At 38.3% G+C, this 26,759-nt stretch overlaps 1 protein-coding gene across 11 annotated transcripts in view; it reads right to left on the bottom strand.

Moving 5' to 3' along the window:
• NUMB (NUMB endocytic adaptor protein) overlaps window positions 1-26,759 on the bottom strand; it is a 92,565-nt gene that overhangs the window by 28,987 nt on the left and 36,819 nt on the right. For all 11 annotated transcript variants that reach the window (XM_066321281.1, XM_066321288.1, XM_066321292.1 and 8 more), the window contains exon 2: window positions 5,739-5,882. In XM_066321281.1, the coding sequence (XP_066177378.1) occupies window positions 5,739-5,864 (126 nt within the window). In that variant the 5' untranslated portion in view covers window positions 5,865-5,882. The remainder of the gene's footprint in view (window positions 1-5,738; window positions 5,883-26,759) is intronic.

Genomic DNA, 26,759 nt, shown 5'->3' with positions numbered 1-26,759 from the left:
ACACCAGGATGAAAAGTTTAAAGATTAATTTTAAAATAAAAAATAACTTTAATTAATTAAAAATTAATGCCTTACATTCCTTATAGCATGACAAAAATGCATAGGAATATATTGGAGGTAAGCTTCACACCTTCCATTATAATCATCATCTTTTATAATTAGCTGTTTTCCAGTCTTTTTCCTGTGATGTTAAATGCTGCAGGATTATTAAAATGTACCATTGCTTGCTGAGGGTTAACATTCAATAGGAATGATTACTGTTCATGCTAACATCAGTTCATGCCTTCAGAGGTAGAGATTTCTAGTGTTTAATGTGTAAGGCTGTACAACATCTCAGAAATCATCAGATTTGTCACATTAACTTCTTAAAAATGCTTAACATAGTTTCCAAAGACTATTCAAGTACCTCAGGCTTTCACAGTGAAAAATATCACATGCTTAACTTAAAGGCACTTCAGCATCACGCTGGTAAATTCTTTCACAGCTATTATTTCAAATTAGAAGTGCATTTACGATATAAAATAAAAGCCACAGTCACCTGTGCTGGTACCAGTTTGTCTGACCTGGAGAAACAGAATGCAAGCTGCATTTATAAACTTATCAAATATAAGAAGTTACTATTAATATGAGATTTATAAATCTGATATTAAAGCAATAAAGTTTGGAATGCAAATTCCAAAACTGAACAGGACACCTGGGCAGCCACAAGCGGTGTGAGAGCACAAAGCAAAGTGACCAAAATGACCAAGCTCCTACTGCTGGTGCTTTCAGCAGCACCTCGTACAGCTCAACAGCCTAAACACAGGGACTCCAGGGATGAGAACTGACATTCACAGGTCCCAGTGAAGATAATCTACAGGGCTTGTGCCACTTGTTCCCTTTCCTTCTGGCTCTTCTTGAACATGAAGCAATACAGTGTCTTCCAAACATCTCCCATCAAAGCAAGGGTTAGATAGGAAACAGTTCAAGAGTACTTGTTCTGAAAAGTCAATTCTTTTATATAAAGTACAACTGTACCCATACAGTTGTTATTTGTCAACACTAACACAGACATCAAATTCAGTGGAAAGGCTAACTCCAACGATACCAGATACTCAGCAACAAATCCTGGATGCCTGAGATAGAAATGTGGTTTGTTACTCTTCCACACCAGCTTCTTCATCAGCATTTTAGTCTTCCAGGTCGAATAAAAAATGCAAGTAAACTTGCAGGTGATATACAACAGTAGCCTTAAGATGCCTTAAGGTCAAAAGAAACTGACCACCAAGAACATGGAAGTGTTAAATGTGTTAAAACTAATTAAATTATCCAAGATACACACAAACTTTTGAGTCTTCTAGAAGACCAGGTAGTAACCAGCTGTTAATATTCTGTTTCACACATCCTTTTGGTCAGAACCACAAAGAATTTGCAAATGTTTTGTTTGTTTAGTTCTCTTAGGTAGAAGGAAATGACCTAATTTTTCTGATATAAATTTCACAGGCCAGTTAGTCCAAAGAGCATTTGTATGAATGAAAACCACTTACCCAGAGGAACACTCAGAAAGGCTTTTCACACAAAAGATGCCCTGATGTCAAATATTTTAGTCATTATACCACAGAACAGCTGCATATTTTCAGTGAGGTAGTGTCTGGAGCAAGAAAGCAAGTTTGAAAGTGTGTATGTCAATGAACTTCATTTGTTGCAATTCTAACGTATAAAATTGTGTATAAATATATTATAGCACTGATAAGCACAGCTGTAATGTCTGTTAGAAATTCAACTTCTAGATAGTTTTAAATACATTCTCTTTATCTAACACCCTTATATACTGCATGTATCTGGTACAGTTTTTATCTTAGAGGAGCGATTCACTACTGAAACACAGTATTCATTTTTCAGTTTGTTAAGACAGTGGAAAAGAACTTTCCCTGAAAATTAAGACTTGTGCAACAGATGTACCAGCACCATATTTAACAATGGGGCAACTCTTGTTGAATACCTACGAAAGCAGCAAGGTATAATGCCTCCACACCACAAAGGTTAGGAGAACAACATCATTTAAGTTCCCAATGGAACAGCAAAAATCCTGCAAGTCACTTTTCTAAACACAAGTTTAACATCCTTTTCATACCTTTGCTGACAGACAGGACCTGTCTCTCCTTGGCTGTTCTTTCAATTGAACTTTAGCAGATTCAAAGCAGTTTACACAGAAGAGCACTACAGGAAAGTCAGTAGCCATTCCACAGCCCTATCTTTGAGCATCAGGTTACCACCTCAGGTGTGGTTATATTTCCAACACAGAGAAGAACTATCTGTAATTACATCTACACACACTGAGATGACTGAGAGAACATGATCAATACTTGGCTACATGCAACACAGCCTCACCAATTAGCAGAAAAACACAGACTGTTAACAAAAAAGAGTGCTACTGACTCAAAGGAACAGTATCCATTCATGATTATCACCACCTCCAAATTTATGAGCACAGCACTAGAGGGAACCAGCTGTGGATCAAATCTACTTCCCTGAATTTTAAAGCAACATAAAGGAACGGAACAGGAATTCTGCCTGTACTCTGCATGGAGCATCTTCTCTCCCAAAGGGATGATGATACATATATGCATCAGATTTGCTCAAAATCCAACAGAACACTTAAGGACTTTAACAATAAGGATCAGCAGTGGACATAGCACAGGAAGAGCTTCAAGAAACATGCCACCACAGAATGTTACTTTCAGTAACATTAAATCTGTTTGCAGTACAGCATCCTCCAAGCACAATGAATGAGCAGTTTACTGGAGTCCCTGTCCAAAACTAACAGAATGAAGCCTGAAGGCAGAATGAAATCCTATTTGCAACATGACTTTCAGAGTGCTTTCACATGCTCTATAATGTCTAAAAAAGGAAAAATCTGTGGTAGCACTCTACAAATACTCAAGCTCTGGGCAAAATATAAATGCCCAAAGGCAAGAAGTTAAAAACCAAACCAATTTAAGAGATTTTTTTTACAAGCAAAACCAAGAATAAATGTTCCCTTACATGTTTGCACTAGTCCCCTCTCTCTACCTCAAAAAAAAAAAATTAAATTAGAGTCTTACCTATATAAAATACCAAGCATTAGAAGAAACAAAGCCCATAATTTGGCTGCTACAACACTAGCCTCATGTATCATGTATTTTACTTTCAAACAGAAAATCCTACCGACAGCTGCAGCAACATTTATTAAGACATTTCATGTCTTCAGTGAGTACAGATGAAGTCTTCACCATCCCTGCAAAAGCCAGATTCTGGTCTTGCTACTCAGTTATGCTTTGAGCTCCAAAGAATTACAGATGATGAGTTTTAGAGAGCAGGCAAGGCAGATCATAATAAGTAAGAACAGGTTAATCCTGTGTCACCACCAGCTCTCCCAACATATTCAAGTGTGGTTGAGCAGCTATGCTACAGACAATGACCTCTTTGGAATTCCCACTGCAAAACTTAAAGAAAATTCAGGTATATTCAACATCTTTCAGATTTGAACGCATTCCTATTCATTAAGCATTCTTCCCAAAATACTTCACTCTGTCCGGCTCCACTGAAGAGCACCAGGAAGAAAAGTCACCCCATCAGATATTTAAGGACATAGGAGACTGCATACTTTTCCTGGAATGCATGAATTCCCAAAAAATACCCAAGACAGGCGTAACAGGATATTCTCCTTCAATAGCACAAAGTTCTATTCTTTCTGTGAGCAAAATACAGTACCACCCACTGAAGCGATGACTCTACATGTGGTTTATCTTGTTCCCTCACAATGGCACACTTCCTGTCTCTATCTATTAAACACCAGTTAACACCCACTCTGCATCTCAAGCCTTATAAAATTTTCCACTTTGTCCATATCAAGGGACACTATTTTGGACAATAAATTCTAATCAAGTAAGATAAAACACCTCGTAATAACAATTTGTTCTGAATTTAAGTTTTCACCTAATTGCAAGTTTTTTAGATATTCATAGACTACCATTCTAACCAAATCAAGAAATGTCCCTTCTATTTACCTTAAAAGCATTTTGTTCCAAAGAACAAATTAATTTAATTCAGTGAATTCCAATTAAAAGCAGACTAATGAATGCACGTAAGTCCCATTGTGACGACAGGATGCAAAGATTCATCCATTTCTATGCCTTTTCAGCACAGAATAGGCCAAAACCTTTTTTGACTTTGGGTACATGTGCCCAGAATAGATGAATGCTTCATTTAAATACAGGAAGCACTTGTCATTAGAAGTGCAAGTCCTGACTGAGAGTTTAAAAAAAGTCAGTCTTTTAACAGTGTGAAGTGGCTCATACCCTTTCTGTTCAGTAAAGGATTGAAAAAGTTTGAATAAAACTAAACGCCTAGAAATTGAGCAGTCTGCTTTTCAACCTGTGTAATGCCTAAGTTATGAAAAAGTCACCATCCTGAAACTTACAACTCTGTTCTCTCCTAGACAGTGTTAAACCTTAATCTAAGTTTGAGCTTTCACAGAGCAATTACTCTCAAAGTTTTGGCAAAACACCATCTCTGTTTAGCACTGAATTACAGTTCCTTCCTCTTAGCAGAAAAATAACTCAAGACAAAAATAAGCAAGCAGCCATGAACTAGAAATGTTGTATACACTTGGGTATATGTAAAAGCACACAAGCAACTCTAGTAGGGTAAAGCAGGGCATTAACCTTGTGTGAAAGTTCTCCTACTTAGCACGTATCTACACCAATCCACAACTTCACAAAAATATGCAACAGTCAGTTTAATGAATTGCACCTAGCAACATCACATGTTTAACTATCAGACAGAATTACTTTAAGCATAATACAGAGAAAAACTAATGACAGGTCCTTAGGTATCAGAACCATAGACTGTGCTCCTTGTACATAGATATTTAACCCACTAGCCTTCCTCAAGTGTCATCTGCTTCCAACCTTTTGTAGATTTACTATTAGTGTACCCTGAGGAAGAAATGGGAGCATATGCATCAAGTCACCCTAAATTTTAAATTTATTCTTATTCTGGTATTTATTAAGTATTAATGTTAAATACTATTCTTTAGTATTAAATTATTATTTCTTAAATAAAGAGGAAGGAGAAGTGGACACAAAAAAGAAAATACCTATTTAAAATACTCTGATAATCTGGAATGAGCTACCAGAATTTTAGGAGGTAATTTCAGTTTCATATGTGTTAATAGTTTGTATTATACACACACAAGATCGTAGCACAGAAGCATTCTCAGAAGTTAGCAAGTGCTTCCAACCTCATGCACTGGTTGAAATCTTAGGTGTTACTTGAAAATATTTTCAATTATTGAGAGGGAGGCAGGATTGCTTTCCAAGCACAGCCCATCTCTTACCTTACAAGTAAAACTGTAGCCACAAGTACACTTTTAACAGAGAGAACTGAGTACCTTTCCATGCAATCCAAGAGGTCTATCACTTCTGATCTTCCAGAAAAATGAAGACAAATATCGTATTACTCCTCTACCTAGCTACATGATTTATTTCAACTAGATAATAATGTAGTATATCTCAGACTGACTTTCCAAGGCATTTGTTACATGAGCCATCTGGTTTTAAGAAAAAAGCCCCATCCTCTGCAATGAGAGCTGACGTAAAATAGGTCAGTGTGTAATGAAGCATGCCTCTGGCTTACACTTGCCAAAAAAAACCCCAAATAATAATTCATGGCAAGAGTACCTCATGGATATCCAAAAGAAAAGCAGAAACTCTTACCTTAACAGGAAAGCTACACTTGCCAGTACGAACGCCTTCTTCATCGGTCTGCCACTGATGAGGCCTGCTGGCCTCTGGGACATAGACATCTTTCTTTCTCCTAAAGCTTTGCCGTAATTTGTTCATTTCTCAGATTTTCACGTCCTAGAAGAAGAAAAAAAAGAATACTGCCATTAGGCACCAAACACACATTTAGCCACTTTGGGTCAACCACTATCATGACAAATGAGGCTAGGGAATACCTGAGCTTTTGCAAAGATGAATGGAAGGGCCTGTGAGAGGAAAATGTTTTGGACACAGATTCAGAAAAAGATGAATATTCACTTCAAAATGGAAAACACAAATCCACATTCCTTGTTTAACATCTTTCCACAGCAACTGAAGCATTAGACCCAGGAATAACTATTACTTGGAGCATATGGTTGCCCCAAATAGCTGACAGAGACGCTCTGAAGAGTGATGCACATGAAATCCTGCTTCCCCAAATTTAAAGGCCTACCTAAAGCAACCAAGCAGGACACCAATAGCAAAAGCTTCCAAGGCACTCATGCAAAGCAAGGATTCACAGCTCTAAAACTGCTCCTAAAATCAGGTGCTTGTGCTGTTGATTAAGTACAAGAGATAGGTTCATGCTTTCACTGAGGGGAACAGTCCAGCCCTTGCTTAGTCCACTGGTAGAATTCTTACGGTTAAATGAGAACTGCACTTCTTCAAAAGGGGAAGACAGTGCTGCAAATACACTTCTGAAGCCTGGAATTCAACACTTGGTATACACTCTGCCTTCATGTATCAATTTCTATATACAATCCTATCTGCGCTTTACACACACTCACTTTTACTGGATTCAAACTACAATTAGCCAAGAAGCTGTCAGAGAAATTACTACTAATAAGACTCGACATTCACCTGAAAAAGTAAAATCATATGGGATACTAAGTGGGGAATATTGAAGACATACTGAAAGGTTTCTTGAGATTTGGTCATCTTTCCTGGAAAAGAGGCCTTCTCACAACCATGACATCTCATTTTGATTGAAAAAAAGGATGATGTAGAATGCAAGGCAACAAAATCTAATTGGATTACATATGCCTATTTCCCATCAGACTGAATAAACTAGAGAATATAGGTATTTACAGGTGTCAATAGCTGGCCTTTGAACGAAAGCTGCTTTAAAAGCAGTTGGAGCACTATTTTAAACCTTGAAAAGAACTAGTATCTTCCACAGTCAGAACTATATGACATAGGTGAGAAAAATCAACACATTCATGTTTGTGGCACCTGACATTTAAGAAGTTTAAAGTCAAAATGCAACTATTTCAAAGCTGAACAAAAGTCAGAAAATTAAAAGCATTACATCACTGCTGGCCACTAATTACAAATACTAAATTGTTTTGTATCTCATGGTGCATTTCAGCCATTCCAAACAACAAAAAGGTGTGTGTTTTGTTACCGACTCCCTAAAACTTCCTTCAGCAACTGTTACTTTCTTCCTCAAGCAGCAGATAATTAAACAAGTCAATTCCCACTGTATCTTAGTGGCATGATACCGGTGAATTTCTCTAGAATCTGCCATCTTTCCATCATCTATTGAAAGAAATATTGCAAGATAAGTAATAATTAAAAGATATACCCATGGGTAAAGAAAACACCCCTATATCAGCAGGACTGGGTAATTTAAGTGTGGTGATGTTAATTGTTGAAGTGCAAATAAGCACGACAGTCACATGCACAAGTTCAGTGGCATTTGAATTCCATTAGTCTTGGGTTTTGCAGCATTCTGGAGCATTCTTTCAGCATACAGGATAATTCCTGAAGTATTTCTACATTAGAAAACGGCCACACCAAACACCACTTTTACAGCAGACACTGTGCTCCAAGTTGCTTGATGAGCATTTTAAAGCAATAAGGTGTGACACTCCAAGTAACCCAAACCCAAACACAAATTAAGTAAAGGGTTGGGATGTATGCCAAAGGCTACAGGCAACTGTCCCTAGCAGGTACCTAGAGCAGCCAGGAGGTCTAACAAGCAGTGCAAGGATGGAAAGTTGCTGAAGAATTCTCAATCACAACTATCTAGTTTTAAAGAAGTGTTAACTTTATTCTTTGATAGCTACAAAATGTTTGTCATAACTAGAAACATAAAGTATTTTCTTGAATTTACTTCAGTGGATGTAGAGATTAAAACATATGTGCAAAATAAAAGACATGCGTGTTTCTTACCACTCAATAAGCTGAAGCAGCTCTGTTCTGCTTTCAGCTGGGACAGAGTTAATTTTCTTCCCAGTAGCTGGTACAGTGCTGTGTTTTGGATTTAGGCTGAGAGAAATCTTGATAACACATTGGATTAGTTGTTGCTAAGGAGTGTTTACACTAAGTCAAGGTCTTTTCTGCTTCTCACCCCACCCTACCACTGAGTTGGCTGCAGGGTACAAAAAGCTTTGAAGGGACACAGTTGGGAGAGCTGAGCCCAAGTGACCACAGGCATGTCCCACAGCATATGGCACCATGCTCAGCATGAACAGCTGGGGAAAGAAGGAAGGAAGGGGCTACAATCACAGTGACGGTGTTTGTCCTCCCAAGCAACCCTTATGTATGATGGAGCCCTGCTCTCCTGGGGATAGCCAAACACCTGCCTGCCCACGGGAAGCATTAAATTAATTTCTTGCTTTGCTTGCCTGTGTGGCTTTTGTTTTACCTATTAAAATATCTTTTTCTCAACCCATGAAGTTTTCACTTTTGCTCTTCTGATTCTCTTGCCCATCCCACCAGGAAGAGAGAGCAAGTGGCTGGATGGGGTTTAGTTGCCATCTGGGGTTAAACCACACCATTCTTCTATAAACATTGTTTATTTTACAAGCTATAAGCCATTTTAAAATCTCTGAATGTGCAAAGGCAATTATCCAAATTTTAAGAGGAGCTGCAAAGCTTCTATTCTCCACCAAGGCTTAGAGAAGCATTATAGCAGTATTAGCTGTGTATTTTGTTTTACAAACTGCAGCTGGAGGACTCTGTGCATCAGTCTAAAGGAATCAGAATTTCAAAGGAGGCCATTCAATCACCTTGGGCAGGTGAAATATACTGCAGCAAATCTCTACATGGTACCTCAGCTCACAAGGACAGACACTCACTCTTGTCCCTGCTGCAGACTGGCAGTGCCACAGCACGATGAGCAAAACCACTGCTCCAGCTGCCTCAGTGAAAAGTGCAGAAATCTGGTCAGCACATGGCTTACAGCCCAGCTGCCCGACCTTGCGCTCCAGTGAGAGACAAATGGACATAGATACTCCACATAGCAAAAAGGGGCAACATAGTCTTTAAGCAGATACAATTAGATGCAGTAAGGCCTGTGTCAATTTTGAAGATCTCAAGCTAACTCTGAATCTCAAAAAGTTCAGTGAATAGCAAAGCAAGGACTGAGGACAGCACACAACCACTGTACTACTTGTGAAAAACCACAGTCTAATTGCCTTATCATAACATTTGGTTATGCAAACATTCTGTTGGACTTCTCCCTCCCGGGCATTACTGGTGCCCATGAGACTGGTGCCTTATCAGACATTTATTCTGACCAGGAATCTCAATCCCCAGGGGAGGATAAGAGTAAGAGCTCCTCAGCTACACTTTGTATGAGAAACTGAAGTGGTGTTTTACCCAAAGTATTTCCTTTTCACCAAAAACCAAACCCATTTTCCTACATGTTATAATTTTGAGGTCATGTTGGCAACAAACAGATTAAAAATAGCTTATTCTATCTCACAGAAATGCTGACAAACAGCAAAATTAATTTACTGTCAGGCAACCAGCAAGGTCTCTTCCAATGGCCACACTTGGGTTTTCTGAAATATCAGACTCATGAGTAGGTTGCAAAACAGTATGCCCTATAGATGATTAATTTGCTGGTAAGATGCATGTCAGGACAACATAACCACACCTGTCACCTGATGGGGAAAGTGTTAAATAGAACAATTCACACAGGCTGCATATTTGAGGATTCAGGAGAGAAGCACATTAATTGCTCCAATTAAGTGCTGAAATTTTTACAGATTTTGTCTGGAACTCAGAATCTCTGCACAGAAGCTTTAAAGAGAGATGAGTGAGCATTTTCTACTTGAATTCTTTGTAGGGCACTTCACATTTCCATGCAAGCCATGTGTGCTTGCCAACACAACAGACACCAGCCTAGGCTGCAATAAGCTATCTGAGTATTTTCAACTAAATTGACAGCATCACTGTTACTGAAAAAAAATTGATACTGTGTTTTGGGATTATGTAAGGTGAAAGTTATCAGCCTTTAATTTTTTTTATTTAGCAACTCGTTTTTGTCATGTAATTAGAAATCACCTAAGAGACAAACCAAAACACCACAACCTCTATTTCCTTTTCACTTTTACAAATCCAGCTTGGGCCCTGAGAAAGAGGACTTTGAAGATAAACCTAGTGAAAAGTCAGATAAGGAACTCAAAATCTAATTAAATCACAAAACACAACATTACATCAGAGACAAACTGCCAACAAAGGCTGAAAAGCCTGAGCTTTCTGGAGAAAGAAGAAAACAGAGCCACACTGGATCCCGGTACATTTCAAGGTTATCTTACTGCAGACAGCTGAGTATCTGAATGGTCATTCCCACTGGAGAAAAAAAATAAAATTAAAAAAAAAAAGGAAAAACAAACCCAAACAAAACAAAACAAAACCACCCACACAACATGAAAATCACCTCCACTTTTGTAATTCAAGAGATTACAACGTGCACTAGACATTAGACCATTTCCCAAAGCACCTACATACAAAAGGTATCAAAAAGACAAATGAGTTTTTAAATTTATGTTGCCCTTTATTTTTATGCAAATTTATCTATTTTGGAAACAGAGCTTCAAAGGCAATTTAAGGAGAGATGGAGGATCGTTATTCTTCTGACCAACAGAAAAACTACCATTTACACCTCTATCAGTCCACTGACTGCTCAGGGGCAGAGCTGTCAGAAACAACAGCAACAGAAGCAGCCCTGTCATGGATAAAAGTGTATGTTGAAGCACTCTTGGCTTCACTGCCTTGTGCACCATCAGGTTATGGGTGCAGAACAAATTACTGCAAGATAAACCAGCATGTTAATTCATGTCTTGTTAGCTGCTCTGCTGTAAAACTGTGTTCACTTTTACCCTTCAGTGAGCACAAGCCAGCAATTTACCCTTCAGCGAGAGATGGGTAAGCTTTCATATTAACCGAAGTTAGATCAGAAGGAAGCTGCTGATGATGCAAATTTGGAGCTTAGCTTTGCAGGAGTATACCCATGTAACCATACCTTTAGGTAAGCAATTCATTTACACTGTGGATAGCTGTTTCTTGCAGAGCAGTTGTTGCTACTGGGCAATCCAAACTACAGAATATCCAGGGGAGAAGGACAATATGGGTACCTGGGTACCTGAACTGCAGGCATAAATTCAACTGGTTAGATTTTAAGACAGGCTGTGCTACGTATTTCACGCTAAGCAACCACTTCCAGTTTTAACACTTGTGACAAAGAAACCACACAAACATTTTTTATCTTTCTTATGAACTCTAGCCTCCACAAAGGTTATTTAATCTGCATTCAATTATCTCTTATCTTTTCTGTTGGCAATGAAAAAGGATAAAAACAGGTATTAAGTCTTTAGTCAGTTTTTTTAAACCATTCAGCAAGTTTGCGATTACTGTCCGTTTTCTTTCAGAATTTAATACTGTTTCCTATTTACCAATTTAGAAAAAAGAAAGTCGTGGGTCAAACAAGGGCAAAGTACTCTCTACAGCCTGCAACAAATGCAGAGAACCCGGGGACAGGAGGGAAAACATCCCCCCCACACTCCTAGTGCCATCCTCCTGATCTGTAGTACAAAGTTCTCCTACAAGCGTGAGCCACCAGGAGTAGTATTGACACGAGAACAAAATTCCTAGAAGTATGCACTTCAAACAGCAGGGAAATACAGTTTTAAGAACAATGATTATAGGCATCATTCTAAAATTTACAAGCCTCCATATAAAACAAATTCAATTAACTTGACACTATCAGGTTATGTAATTTAAAAGAGGAAAAAAAAGGTCTCATTCATACCTGTATTGCCTACTGGCCACACACAGGTGAGGGCTAAGCAGTTGCACAAGCATCTGCTTCGTTATGTACTCTTCCCCAATGAAATACACCTAATACTGCTGAAGGGCCAAGCCATAAAGAGTCTGAAACCCAGAGCAAAAACCTCATCCATCTCTAATATATTTTCTTGCATTTTTTGACATCAAAGCTTGCTGAATCAGGATGCATTCCTCCTGCCAAAGCTACCTGATATTTCAGACCTAAGAGGAAATGCAAATAATCTTAATCTCGTTGAAAAAAAATGTGTTTACTTAACTAGGAAAACACTCCAGAGACATTCCTCTGCATGGCTGTGAAGATCTGTATCCTTAGAAAGCTCAGCGGCTCTGAGTATTTGTGCAAGTACAACCTGGTCACACCTGCCCACAGACTAATGTTTAACAGCTATCTTTTGAGCATTATGAAAACCTGAATCATACTATGAAATCCACGATGGTCTGCACCAGGAAATGTGAACAGCCCACACTTCCATATTCCAGTAGAGTATTTCACATTGCTTTTTCCAGTAAAATACAGTTCACTGCTGCCACTTCAACATTATTGTAAATCTTGGCTATAACTAAGACACAAAGACATCAGTGAAGGAATATGCTTGTTCCAAGTAATTCTCTTGAGATGAGGTTCGGGTTTAGCAGGCTTACCTGCAGTACAAACACATACAGGAGCAGCTCAAAACATTTAGATCTCTTTTGCTCTCTAATGTACAATTTGAGTCCCTAAATTTAAGATGACAATTTAAGAACATTTCATTTATAAACAAAAGAGGCAAGCTAGGAAAGCAAGTTGATTGCTGCCAAGGTAAATAGTCTGTCCCTGTCTATTATGAAGCTGCCAGGATGGAGTTTTACTTCTCTGAAAAATCCTTATAAAGGACTGCTGCTATGCAAACACTCTCCCCTCCTCTCCCACTTACACAGTACAAAAACATGTAATGTCCTATCTCTCCAAGCCTACTGTAAAGGTTAGCCAAAACTTGCTGCAATTGCCCTGCAACAGCTTCTCTGCAATTATTCACCAGCACTAGCACACAGAGTACCCTTATCTTCTAAGGAAGAAAAGGTCATCCCATGTGTCAGATTCTGAATGCAGAACTTTGAGCCTTTTTGTAAGTTTAGATCCCATAAAATCTAATTAAATCCAGCACTGTCACACTGAAGCAAATGAAGGCATGTAACCGTATGAGCATGCTCACTAAAACGTTAACAGCTCTGTTTCGCAACACAGGCTGACTAACCACACAGCTCTCCAACCCATTCACCCTTTCATTACCCAATTAACATCTAATCATACAATACTACAAGTAAGCATTCTATCAAAGTAAGCATAAAGGTGACGCATTTCTTCATTTGTTCAGCCAGCAAACACATTTTGTTGTTATTATTCAGAGCTCAAATTAAGGAGATTTTCCTTGTTGAAGATAAATTATCTGGTACATAACTAAGAGTCTACTAAAGCAAGTATACCAGCTGTAGGAAATTCACCTTTCAGCAGTGAAAGTAATATTTAGATCATACTTTGAAAATACAGCAGAAATGGCACCCTTAAACTCTTTATGTAAGACCAAAGAGATCAGAGCTGTGACAATAATGTCTCTGACAGCATTCTTTGGAATCGTGATGCACTATTTTCATATGATGTGAAGTACAAGACATTCTCAAATCCATCAGATTTCTTGCTGTCTTACACCTGAACTAAGGTATCATGTAAGCACTCCACAACTCTTTCCAGAGCACTTGACAATTCTATCTGCACCCCAAATGAGGGTGGAAGAAGGGGAAAAAACAATGTTATGACAGCAACAAGACCCAGACATAAACAAAAACTGCAAACAGCTTATGAAATATCAGGAAATGAAATAACAAACTGTACTCCAACACACTGTTAACTATTATGTGGCTAAAACATTCAGCTACCAGAGGCCCTGTCCTAAGTCTTAGGATTTTGTAAAATACACTTTTCAAACAAAATACCCCCAGACTGCAGTAATTAAACACAGGAGTCAGTATTCCACAATGTTATGCAACAGAAGTATCACCAAAGTAAACATTTAGACTCTTAAACTGTCACAAGTTTGATCATTGCAAGGCAGAAGTTATTCCTAAAGATATGCACAATGACCTTTCAGCAGATGTAATATAAATCATCTGCCTCTCACAAACCTGTGAAAGAAAGCAAGCCTCATTTTCTCCATCAACAACTATTCTAAAGCAAATGTCCCAATTCATCAGATACCACAGCAACTGCAAACTCTGACTATGGTCCTAAACAATATGCTAAGAGGTTTAAGAGCAGAGGTATAAGGCAGTAATCCCCTTGTTTTGTAGGCTCACTCTAAAAATACTCTGCAGACTGTCAGTCACTGGTGGAAAGCAGGTCTCCTAAACACTTGATGTGATACAAAGTGAGTTGAATTATATTAACTATAGTAACTGAAAATAAGCAGAAGTTTAGTGAATAACACTAGCTATGTGTCTTGTGGAAAGCAGTCCAAGTAATTCTGTTTTGCAGCTCATCCACACACATGTGAATATTTTTAACTAACCAAGCCATGTAGTTTCCAAGTGAATCATTTACATTTAGGGGAGCTAAATATCAGACAACTCAACAGTTTTCAAACATGAATACCTCGGTTTATAAGATATCTTTACAAATACATGCTGAATTTAAAAATTAAATTAGATATAAAAGATAGTACAAAAAGGGCTGAAACAGGCAAAATTATGTTCTTTAATCATTCGGTTCCATGAACTGCAGCTTAAAGTTATGTATGTCAAATGCCATGACAATAAATGCATTTTCGAAATTTAAAAAAGAATCTTTTGTAAGTAAAATAAGCATCTTCTACTGGTAGTTCAATCACAAATCTTAGGTTTTTACACTGGACTTACTTCTGTAGGACCTACGAGTATTTTATAAGCAAGTAATCACTGTTGACTAAACAAGGCCAAACATCTGCTGCTTAGTCCAGTCAAATATACATCAGTCAATCATACCTTCGTGCTGTGAACCTGATCACTCCCGGCTTACTGGGAGACCAGAAACATATGAACACACACTGGATTTTTGGTTCCAGCTCTTAGGTGAGAGTAGACAGAGCAGACAAAAAGAGCTACAGATTCAGAGCACGTGTTTCCGGAACCAACTGCACTCTAAACCAAAGTACTAGGTGGATATATTTTAGCAAGATTTTAAAAAATATATTCATAGTGAAGATTTACCCTTGATTTATATACAGTGTTTCACACTAGCGAAAGCTTTTTTTTTTTTTTTTTTGGACAACTTATGCTGCAACACTGCTCTACACCAGCCCACAGCACGGTCCAGCCCAGCAGTACACGTGGCCCAAGTTCCGGAAAAATTTGGAACAACAGACCATAAATTTGTATCAGCTTTATGAGAAGCCTTCAGTGGGAATGAATAGCAGTGCTGCTGAGTCTCTCAGCAAGCAGGATTCAGGTACAAAGAAACTAGGTAAAGCCACAGATACAATCCATGCGCTCAGCTACAAAACAGGGAGGGCAAAGAGGGCTCTCCACCACAACCAGCAATGATTCATTCGTGTATGTTTCATTCAATTCACTCATGTACGCTCTCAAAAGAAACTAATTCAGCAACTGTTTACAGGGGTCGCAAAATGTTCCGGAGTAGATGAAACTGATTTGAGAAATACAAGTTCATCTCACAAGAAGAAATTGTTCTGTAAAAAAACCAGCAGAGAAAAGCACATGGAAGAAGGGTAAAAAAGCCACCATAGTTATAAATAGCAATGAACATGAATTCAACTATTAATACTGTCTAGGAAAGGTCATAACACACGTGTAGTCCTCTAAAAATTTGTCAAATAAGCAAACAGTAGTAAGAATTATTATGAAAGGAGCAGAGCAAAGCCAGCAAGAAGCCGCAGCCTAAGACTAGACTGCACCCAGCTTCAACAACATATAGTTCTCATAGTTAATATACCCTCCCTGAAATGAAACTGGAAGGTGCAGGAAAGAAGCAAAAATAAGGAAGGTAGTAAGGACTACTTAACACCTTCAGCTCAAGGAGAGATAAGATAGAACAAAGGTCTTCACCTCAGAAAACCAATTTTCTAGTGGGGAAAGCTACAAAAATTGCAGTATCATAATGTTAGAAAATAAAAAGGGAATGATGATTTCCCAATTCTTATGCTGTTGGAACTGTGAAAAAGGAATAGAATTCTCCAGTAGTCCAGGTTTCAATAAAAGAGTATTTCTCTTCATGATACAAAATCAAGCAGGACAATTCCTAGCTCTGGGAAGTTTAAAGGATTTTTTTAAAAAAACTCCCCAAACCACCCAGATTAATTATTTGATAGAAACTTCCAAAAGTTATTGGAACCTATAGGGGAGGTGGTGCAGCCAGCCATTTGGGAAATCACCCAGTCCAATCTGACCAGCTGGGAAGCCTCTCTTCACGTCTTAATCTTCTATTCTTCCTAGGATTCAACACTGCTGCATCAGAGAGAATTACTGAGCTATGGAGCCTTTGTTGTGAAGCAGCACAACTCCCAAGCTGGTGTCCCTTCAGGGCCAGTCCAGCTGGCCACACCTCCGTGTTGCAGCTGTCACAGCACCACAGCAGAGTTGCTCACACCCAACAGCCGCTGGCTCACTACCGTGTAAGGATCTCCCTTTCCCAAACACACGGAAGAAGTTTCTATAGCTCAAGACATTGAAATGAAATTAATTAGTGTATTTCAGATAGCTCGCAAAACTTGAATTATTGCGGCAACAAGCCAGGAGTGCACTAGTCAACCTCAATTATGAAATGAAAATTAGTTTAAACTGCCACGAAGTGTGTCATTCACAGGATGACAGATGACTCCTTGTTACACCATTACTGCACGAGGCCCAAGCACTCCACTCAGTCACTGCCTGGCAGCTGTTCCGTGGCAGCTCAAGACACTTCAATCCTTCCCATCCTCCACAGCTAAATATAATTAAGGCCCTCTTATCTGTGGGTTTTCTTCACGCTAAATCAACCACACTTTTGACTGCAGCCAATGCAAAGGACAAGGAGGCGAGTAACACAAAAGGCATTTTTAATATTAATTTAGAACACGAAGTGGAATTGTGAAGCTTTGTACCAAGCTTTTGTAAAAAAAGTGCCAGGTTTTAATAATAAAAATGAGCCCGGAGAAAAGATAGAGTAATTTTTTTCTGGCTGTCAGAATATCAGAAAATCCTTTGATCATCCCTTATTAAGCCTAACAACAGAAAAGTTCACTTTCACATAAAAGATAGGCAAAACGTTTTTAGGAGCTCACTCTGGTGTCCAGCATTGCAACTGTGGTTGACTTAGAAGAACATAAATATTTCTTTACATGAATCTTATTTATTATAGTAGGAATCAATGTATACATTTATACACCTGTCCAGTGCAAGTTTTGAGTTGTTCCATAACACTTTTTTCAGAATAACCCTTTACAAAACACTACAAGGAACTAACACAATTATTTCCCAAATCCATTTGCTTTACACAGATGTAATCAAATCAGAAGCTAGCTTAACAAAGTCAGATACAAGCTACAAATTCTTTTAAGCACACAAGAATGCAATGCTTTTTGAACTCCCTTACCAGTTAAATACCTTTAAAAATATTTTGCATCCTCTCCAGAGTCTAATACGAGACACGTGTTCCATCACCCACAGAACTCAAAAATATTTAAGGAATCTGTCACCATACTCCCTGTGAGAGGTGTTTAAACAGAGAATTCCCACACAGTTCCAGCTTTCTGGTACCATTTTGTATATAGACACTAGCATTCCTTATGATGACACAGCAGGTAAAGCCTCACTTTGTGCCTAATATTTCCATGTCTGCTTACTGCAAAGCCTTAAGATCTAAGCATGACTTCAGTGATTTTGAGAAGTATTTACAGCAACATAACTAAAGGAATATCTTTAATAAGCATTTGCCTTCATAAAATCCTGATGTATGTAATTTTGGGAAAAAAAAAAAAGTTCCCCAAACCTAAGTGTAGTAGAATCAGTTACCAGAACAATGTTCATATGACAGCAGTGAGAATATGTTCACTTGGTGACTTACTTGGTTTTTTCCCTGCTCAGATTCTGCTATAGTACTTTTCTTAAAAATTTCCTCTCTCTTGAATCTATAACCATGACTCCATAGATACTAAAAAAAAAATCCCAAACAAATACTACCTATGGGCTGAAATAAAGGAGATGATAAAGTGATGAAGTCCAATATGGGCGATAAAATGTTTCATCTGGGAGCTTATGTCATTTTCTCCCTGTACCTCACAAGAGAATGCTTTTTTAGATAATTTCAAGTGTTTCTTTTAAAGAAAAACACCACAGTCTGGAATTATTATGCCATTATACCAATTTACCACAACTCCAGTCAAGGCTGGGTTTTTCTTTACTTGTGGCAACAGACCTGAAGCTTCTCAGACCTATGCCAAAACCTTCCATCTTACGAATTTCAATGTTTACATATTTTCATTTGCGGTAAGAGGGGAGAGGAGGGAAGGGGTGATCTCTGTGGAATTAAGTGATAAAAGGATACATCGATCAGTCTGCATTAAAGGTTTGAGGTTTTTTGGATGAACTCCAAGTCAAGTTTTTCATATCTGCTCTTATAAACAGATGCATACTTCCCTCCCCCACTCCCTCTTCCTATCACTTGGCATTTAAAGCCTTTTGCTTGTAAGGATAGTAATGCTGGTCTTTATGGAGGCTGTACATAGGAATTCAACTGCTATTGCTATAAAATCTCACAGGCACTGCTTTTTTAAACTCTGATAATAATCTCTCAGACATTTCCTTCCCCAGAAGTTACCAGATTTCATGATGGTCATTAAAATTAGTAACACATTATTTTTTGAGCAGCAATAAATGATTATGAATCCACAATTATATTCTTAGTGATAATTATCACATAAATCTTCAGACATCAATAAAACCTGGGGTTCCTCTCCAGGATGGTTTGTTGGGTTTTGTTTTGTTTTTTCTTCCCACTGAACTCAGTGAAGAGAAAAGAAAATTCAGTTACACAAAACTCACTTTATGTATACCTAAAAATGAAAATTTCTTTCTCTAAATAAATAACTCTGTATACGTCAAAAGAGATAGTTTCTACCCTTTTCACCTAAAATCAAATTAATACTTACAAAATTCCTTCATGATAATGAAGAATTTTTTTAATGAAAGCTTTAATTAAGAAATAAAAGCAACATGTTCATTTCTCTAACAATCTAGTCAAAATATTTAGTCTTTCCAAGGCCACAACATGATTTTACTTCCAACTTGTAAACAATATTTAAACCAGTTTATCTAATGTAACAGTGGTGGAGGGAAGGGGGGATAGGAGGTATACATGCGAATTTCATGTTACTACCTGAGACAGACTGCTCCAAACTTGTAGAACTGCTTTACCTACTAAATGAACTGCAAGAACTCAGATCAGCATTTTACCTTCTAGTCAAAATTAAGTCTATGGTAATTCAGAAGGACAAGTCTTAGAATATAATGGACTAGAATATAACAGATTAAGACTTACTGTACCACCTTCCTGGTGATAAAAATACTGGGATCTTAATTCAACTTTTTTCTGTTAGTTTTCTCTTCCCAGTATTAATTCTGTTAGCATACAGATTTTATCTCTTTCAAGATCAGCACAGAATTTCTGCTACAACAAATAAACATGCATTAAAAGCCAAGAACAAGCCTTAGCATGTGTGCTTTCTTCACAAGCTATCTTCACATCTCAAAATGATTAAGAAAAAGTCAGAATGTGCATTCTAATGCAAACTGTTTAATATAACCTTCACATAATGAAAAAGCTCCACTGATATTGTCCATAGAATCTGGAAATTAAGATCAAATTTGTTCCCACACTCTTGATGCAGCAAGACACAGAACACTTAGTAAGACGAAGTTAAACTGACCACTTTAAAAGTTAACCAATCATACATTAAATGACAAAGTTAAGATATGCATCTCAAAATGCCAGTGCTGCTTTTCAGGGTCGCAGTTCATCTGTACAAGGAGCTAAGACTATCACCCTCTTCCATGAATACCAAAAATCCCATAAATATTCACAAAACTGTCTCACTGTTCCTCATTAACAGTCTTCTCACCTGATCCTACACTATTGTGTTTACTTTAGCCCCAGTCTGTAAATAAATGGTCAATTTAAGATTATGAGCATGAAAGGATCATGAAAAGGTGTTCTTATTTCAAAAGCTTCCAATGAAAATATAATTACAAACAATATATGCTGAATTAAGTCAGAAACATCTCGAGCCATTAGTAAAACACTTTGTCAACTAGGGCTGATAAGAACTACAGGAATATTGCATATTGTACTGCAACTGAGCACCTATTAACTCTCTTTAAAATAAGCTGCCAGCTGAGACATGAACAAAAGGCAAAGATGTTCAGTATTCAAACAAAGTGAGCTTTTGACCGTCTTGTTACAGTTGTTCAAACCCAGGAAAAAAGCTCAGTATTAATGCCACCCTGAACTAGAGAGTTTTCTTACTGGTATAGAAATTACCTTACTCACCCCCATCATGATCTTAAGCCAAGTAGGATGCCATCATATGTGGGATCATCCCTCTGTCTCCTTCAGACGGGGAAATGAATTCCACAGCTGTGTGGCAGGTCATGTTCTCCCAGAGGGAGATCAGGCTGCCCATAAGTCAGTACAGGACTGCAGGCAGGGCTGCCAGCAACATTGGCAATTCAGCAGCTCCAGCGATGCCAAACAGTTCTCACCAACACACCAGACTGACTGAATGACCTCAGCTAGGCTAGAACTGTGAAACCCACAGATGTCTCTCACCTTTCTAAAGCAAGCGTTGCTCACCACAGTAAAACAGTTACAATGATCTGCTGCAATACACAGTTTGGTGGCAGAGTCCCAGAAGTGCACTGCCCATAAGTAACACATGCTGGAAAACCACATGGCTGCAATAGCCTCTTGAGTCATACGCTTGTCATCTTCCCAACTTTAAACTGCTTGGCAAAAGAACAAGAAAAGTCAAACAGGAAATAATGAGGAAAATTTGTCTTCATTCTCAAGTCCATCAGAGCAATAATCAATGAAGCTTCAAGCTCAGCAAAGACAGAAAAATCATTTGATGACCCTGAAATCCTGCACCCAAAGGCAGCCTTTCCTCATCTGGAACACAGTGCACTTCTACAAGTCACTCCTAAAAACCAGACACAGTACAGAGCAAGTGGCAGAAGGTAAACCAAGGCATCACTCACATGAATTTCCTCTGAATAATTCAGATTCTACCATTGCCATATTCTGTATTGCCTGCTGATGGATGCCCATAGTGGCAAGCAACAAATTTCATTCCTGGTATGAGTGAGTTTGACATAAAAGCAGTATGAGCTCTACAGTTGGGGCAGGTAGGAAATCATGCTGCTGCCCAGGCTGACAGATGAAATCATGTGCCTTATGTTGCCATCTTGGTATGGAGAACATCACCCTACTTCAATAAAGGACAGCTGCTTCCTGGGGTGGCAACTGAGCTGGGCAACAGCAGACAGCATGAAGAGGAAGGCAGTCTAAAAATGCCAGCAATGGAACAGCTGGCACGTGGCAGCAGGGCAGACTCGATAGGGACTCAGTGAAAAGGACACTGGATATTGTGCTGTCAGGTTCACACAACCATAAAAGTCACAACTGTGTTGTCTTCACCAGCAACTAGTCACAAAGTCCACTGATTTGAACAGCACCTCCATTATTCTGGGACGTGTCTGTAGCACAACTACTCCATTCATGTATCACCATTCTTAACAGTATGCCCTGCCTTCCCTTTCCAAGCCCAGAAAGTTTTAAAGAAGTAAATCTTACAGAATGTGCAGTTTTCTGTTATAGAACAGGTAGAATATAGGACATTGATAATATAGGTAACACCATTTAGAATGCCATTAAAATTAGGTGGGAGAGAACACCACCTTCCTTCACAAGGAATCAATAATACATTCCTTAATTACAATTCTTCTACACATATTAAACTTCACTTTATTTACTACATTCACAGGAATGGCAGTTAGAAAACAGGAAATACAAATAGTGACTTGGTAACATAGGTACTGAACTAAGGTGGAAAGTGAGGTTATTCTACTCTTGGAAAATCAGATCTCCAAGAAGTTGGCATAATGTGCCACTGAGATGAGCTCGACTGGCTGGAGTGTGATACTAATAACACCAAGGCTGTGGGATTGATTTCCATATGGGCCATTGACTTCAGAGCTCGCCTTGACAGTCCTTGTGGATTCCTTTCAACTCAGAATATCTTGTGATAATCCCTTCTTGCTGGCAAGTTCTGGAAGAGTAAATCTTGATCGCAACCCCTGGAGGACCATGCAACACCTTAAGTCCCTTTGAGGACACTACCTTTGAGGTTATTACCAAAGGCATACATTTCACTTGGCCAGAAAACATCAGTGCACATGGCAGAACCTGGAAAGTTCACTTAAACTGCACCATTCTTTAGCAATCTTCACCCCTGGTTAACTAATGACAATCAGTGTCTTGCAAAAATATATCAACAAAACTCTAGCAACCCAAAGGTTGTCTACAGCAGAATGGCTACGTTCTCCCTACTTGCACTACTGAGCACTTGCTCATACCTCAAATTACTTCCCAAAAGTCAGATTTCATTCCAAAGGCTGACTGTCCACCAGGTGCACTGCCATTATCTGTATTACAGAGCCATCCTTCTATTTTATTTATAGTTTTCACTACATCTTCCCAGCTCAAATTCCACCTCCTGAGATCATTTATACCAACGGCATCTTGCCTGCACCTCTCTGAAGCTGCACACATTGCACCAAACAAACAGCATGTCTAAAGGCAGTGGTCTCCTCCAGTGGTATTACTTTCTGGAAAAGGAAAGGGTTCTCAGACAAGAACTACAGAACTCATCTCTCCCTATGAGAGACTTTTTTCAGCATCATGGCAGTCTAACCGCTGTAGGTAAGAGATGCTGAAAGCTTTTATATAAAGCCTTCCTACAAGCATAAATGCACAGCTTTGCCAGCACTGAGACTTGAGAAGTTGGATTCCTACATCATTGAACTTCTACAAAGTAGGAGCAGAAAAAGCCAAGTAACTATTACATATGTTTCTCTGACCAATTTAGTCTCATGACAGTAAAATTATGCAAGTGTCGACGTGCATATGAATCACATGCCTCAAAAAGTGCTGTTGCAAGCCACAAACCACTTTTTCTCAAATTTCACACTAACCAGATTTAAGAGTAACACCAGATTGATATTTTGCAGTGGTCAGGCAAAGTTGATGAACTCACAAGTATCACCCAAAAAGATCAATCATCAATGCAATAACATGTTCATCAGTTATTTACACTCAGTATTTTACATAAATAAGGCCTCTTCAATGAAACCCGTCAATTTGCAAATGTTATAACTATTTTCAAGGGCAGCCTACTTAAGTCACTCCTTTTTAATTAAGGATAAATTAAGTATTTAATGAGTTCAGAGTTCTTATATTGTTCCCATACTGTCTGTAAGAAAACACTCTACAAAGGAAGGGGCAAAAATCATGTTCTCCTTTTGCACCTCTCTCTATTGTGAAATACATCCACTGAAATAGACCACCAGCACTGTTTACACAGGGATTATATAGAAACATCTTTATAAAGCACAAAGTGTCTGACTACACAAACTGACAGAACTTCCTCAGCCCTTCCAAGTCTTGAGTCTCAGCGATAACAACACCATTAAGTGACAACAGTTTCCAGGACACTCATATTCACATTGCCTATTGGAAGTTCCTTATTACAGAAAGGGTTACAGTCCATGCATCATGTCTGACAGGTACAGTGGGTCTTTCCACGTTCAGTTTCCTGCCTGTACTTGGTCCTTCTGTTCTCAAGTTCAGCTCAACTTAGTCCTTTCTTGGTCCATCAACTTGAATTTTAGAAGTTTCTGAAGATTAAACATTACAGTCATTCTGAATGGAAGTAGACTTAATGGTGGTACAAGATGAAACCTCCTGAACCCTGAAACTACAGCAGAAAGAACAGGATGAAATTCAGCGTGCTCTGGATTCTAAACCCCAAACCTGATAAGTAATCACAACTATATAAATTTTTATTCCCAATATTTTGAAATATCAAGTTAGTGATCTACGCAGGCCTTTTTTATTCCTCATATAACCTTTCTCCCTGAATTTTTACAAAAAGGAAGAACTAAAGATGAAGGTAACAGAATAACTTTGGAGTCTGGAATTAAATGCTTTTCACAGCCTTTAAGATGAACTTCTAAAATGCAACAGGCTGCTGTAACAAAGCCAAGATAACTGAGGTTATCTTGGATTGTCCTACAACCACACCCAGGAATGCAATGCATGCCAAAACTCCACAGTTGGTCACAGACATGGCGCAGGAGGAATCGCAATGTGCACTGAGTCAGTTTCTCACCGCTGGAATAATGCACTTAGGCGGGCTTGCTATAAATATCCAGGGCTGGGGATACAGGAGGAGATCGGAGCCATATGTGGGACACCCAAATACTGATTACTCACCAAGCAAAGTTCCTGCAACACAAAATTAAGGAATAAGAGGAGAGATTCAGGAAATGGCCTACTTTAAGGCATACAGCCTGCATGCTCTAAACAGTCACAGAAACAGAGCAACCAAGAAATAAGGCTGGGAAAGAAATCAGAAGTTTGGGCTACAGAAAAATCCCCCTTGAATATTACATACCAATGCATATGATCCTGTTGTTGAATTTGTTTCTTACATAAAACAAGTAAAATTTCTGTGAAAAAAACAGATTAACTAGTATGGCAAAAATCCCAAAAGATGTGACTGACCACATAAGCTAACTTTACAGAACACATCTAAAGTTTGCCCAGGCTTAAGATCATATTCATAGCTGAACATAAATGTGATCTGCTCCAATTTTTGCAATTAAATTGTCTTACTCCCTTTTTTATCTGTTCATTTGTTTGTTGCATGGGGAGGGGATGGTGTTGTCCTAAGAACATTTCTACTTTTCAAAATACTCTCTATAGGTAAGTGTCTTTTCTACGAAAAAGGAATTTTTAAATTTTGTTACTGCTACATTCCTCTTCTAGAAGCCACCCTGGACTTACAAAACAATGAATATCTGAAAAGAATTTTAAAAACTGTCTTACATTTCACAAGAGTGAAGACACCTAAAGCATACTTGTAATTTTTTTTCCTAAAGGGATAGAGGGGTGTGGGTAGTGCAGAACAGAACTATTTGACATACTTATTTCCCTGATACTGGAAAGAAGGTTAGAAAGCATTCCGAAAATATTTGATAGTCTTGAGATTCACAGCAGGAGACTGTATTTCCTGTAACATAATAGTATTATGTTACACATGAAAACGACTATGTCAGTAAAATTAAAACAGCTACAACGTGTGAAGCTCTCAGCAGAGCTCCTGCTGTGTTTGAAGGGAGACTTCAGAAGGGACCAAAGGAATTCAACACAGCAGCAAGAGGGACAACTGAACGCCTCTGTAAAACCTAAGTCTCCCAGGCTGATGACCATCGTGTGAAGTAAATCTACGCTCACTCTGGTACAAATTCAGAACCTAGACCTCTGACTGATTCTCCTTTATAAAATTATTTTGGGAACGGGAAAGAAACGAAACAATGTGCTTTTCGTAGATACAGAATCACAGAGATTATGGGAGTGGGTTATGTGTGTCAGTAGTACTGACTAAGCATTATGTCCCAGGTATGAGAAGGAAAAAATTAAGGAAATAACTAAAACGTGAATAAAAAGAAACTACCTCATCATTGGCACAGCTATTGCTAAGTGACATCTTATCTAGCTTTTACAGTGACTAATTATTAACTGGCATCACAGAAGAAATAGATTTTGAGTAGAAGTCTGAATATCAATAGCATAGCTTAATGAACATGATGTTTAAAACCAAATCCAAGGGAAGACTCAAGTCCTCAAACCAGAGAAACATTTAAATTTATCTACTAAATACACTGTAAGAACACCCAGTGTTTATTTACATCTACATTATATTACATTTCAAAGGTTCAAACTTTCAACATACCAGTAACAAGTAACCTTTTCTGGATCTATTTTAAGTGGTTAAAGATTCTCCCTATGTAAACAATTAGAGGGACTTTTTAATGATCTCACTGAAGTTAAAGGTTTAGCTTGAGATGAGTTCTGAGAACATGAAGAGCACTTCTACACAATGTTCTCAGTTATATTAGGATACACATTTTAAAAAGGAATAAACTTCCCAAGGATGCCCTGCAATTTATTTATCATGTTTCATAGAATCTCTCAAATGCTAAAGCTCACAAAATCTTAAGACAAAAAGATGTGATATTCAGTTTTTAGAAATTATGGGGGAAATCACAAGCTTAATTCAGGGAATAAACAGAATATACAACCAGTCAAAGAAAGCAGAACTGACAGAGTATATTGTTGTACCTAATTCAAACAAGTGCTAATGAATACCTCCTTCAATAATTTTAATCCTGCCCACCCAGGATTTGAAAACTACAAAACATTCACTTTTACCTATAGTATTAAGTTGTTTGTTTCCACAACACTTTACTTACCATATTAAAAAAAAAAAAAAAAAAAAAAAAAAAAAAAAAAAAAAAAAAAAAGTCTGTTGTTTTAAGGACTCCAAAGATTACTACCCATAGAGACTTGGTCAGTTACACTACAGACAAATCCAAATGATACGGCTCCCCAAAATTCTGAGCATGAAAAGGTAAATTTCTGCAAGAGAGAGAAGGTAAGGCAAGAATGTAGCTGTGACACAGGCTTGCTGGACAGGCTGCCCTGAGACACTCCCTGCAAATTCTCTTCACCACCCACACCCCTTCACATTAGGCATCCAGACACGACATGAA

Source organism: Sylvia atricapilla, chromosome 6, assembly GCF_009819655.1.
Source record: "Sylvia atricapilla isolate bSylAtr1 chromosome 6, bSylAtr1.pri, whole genome shotgun sequence".
Taxonomy (NCBI): domain Eukaryota; kingdom Metazoa; phylum Chordata; class Aves; order Passeriformes; family Sylviidae; genus Sylvia; species Sylvia atricapilla.
Note: the sequence above shows the minus strand (reverse complement) of the source record. Positions and strands in the feature narration are given on the sequence as shown.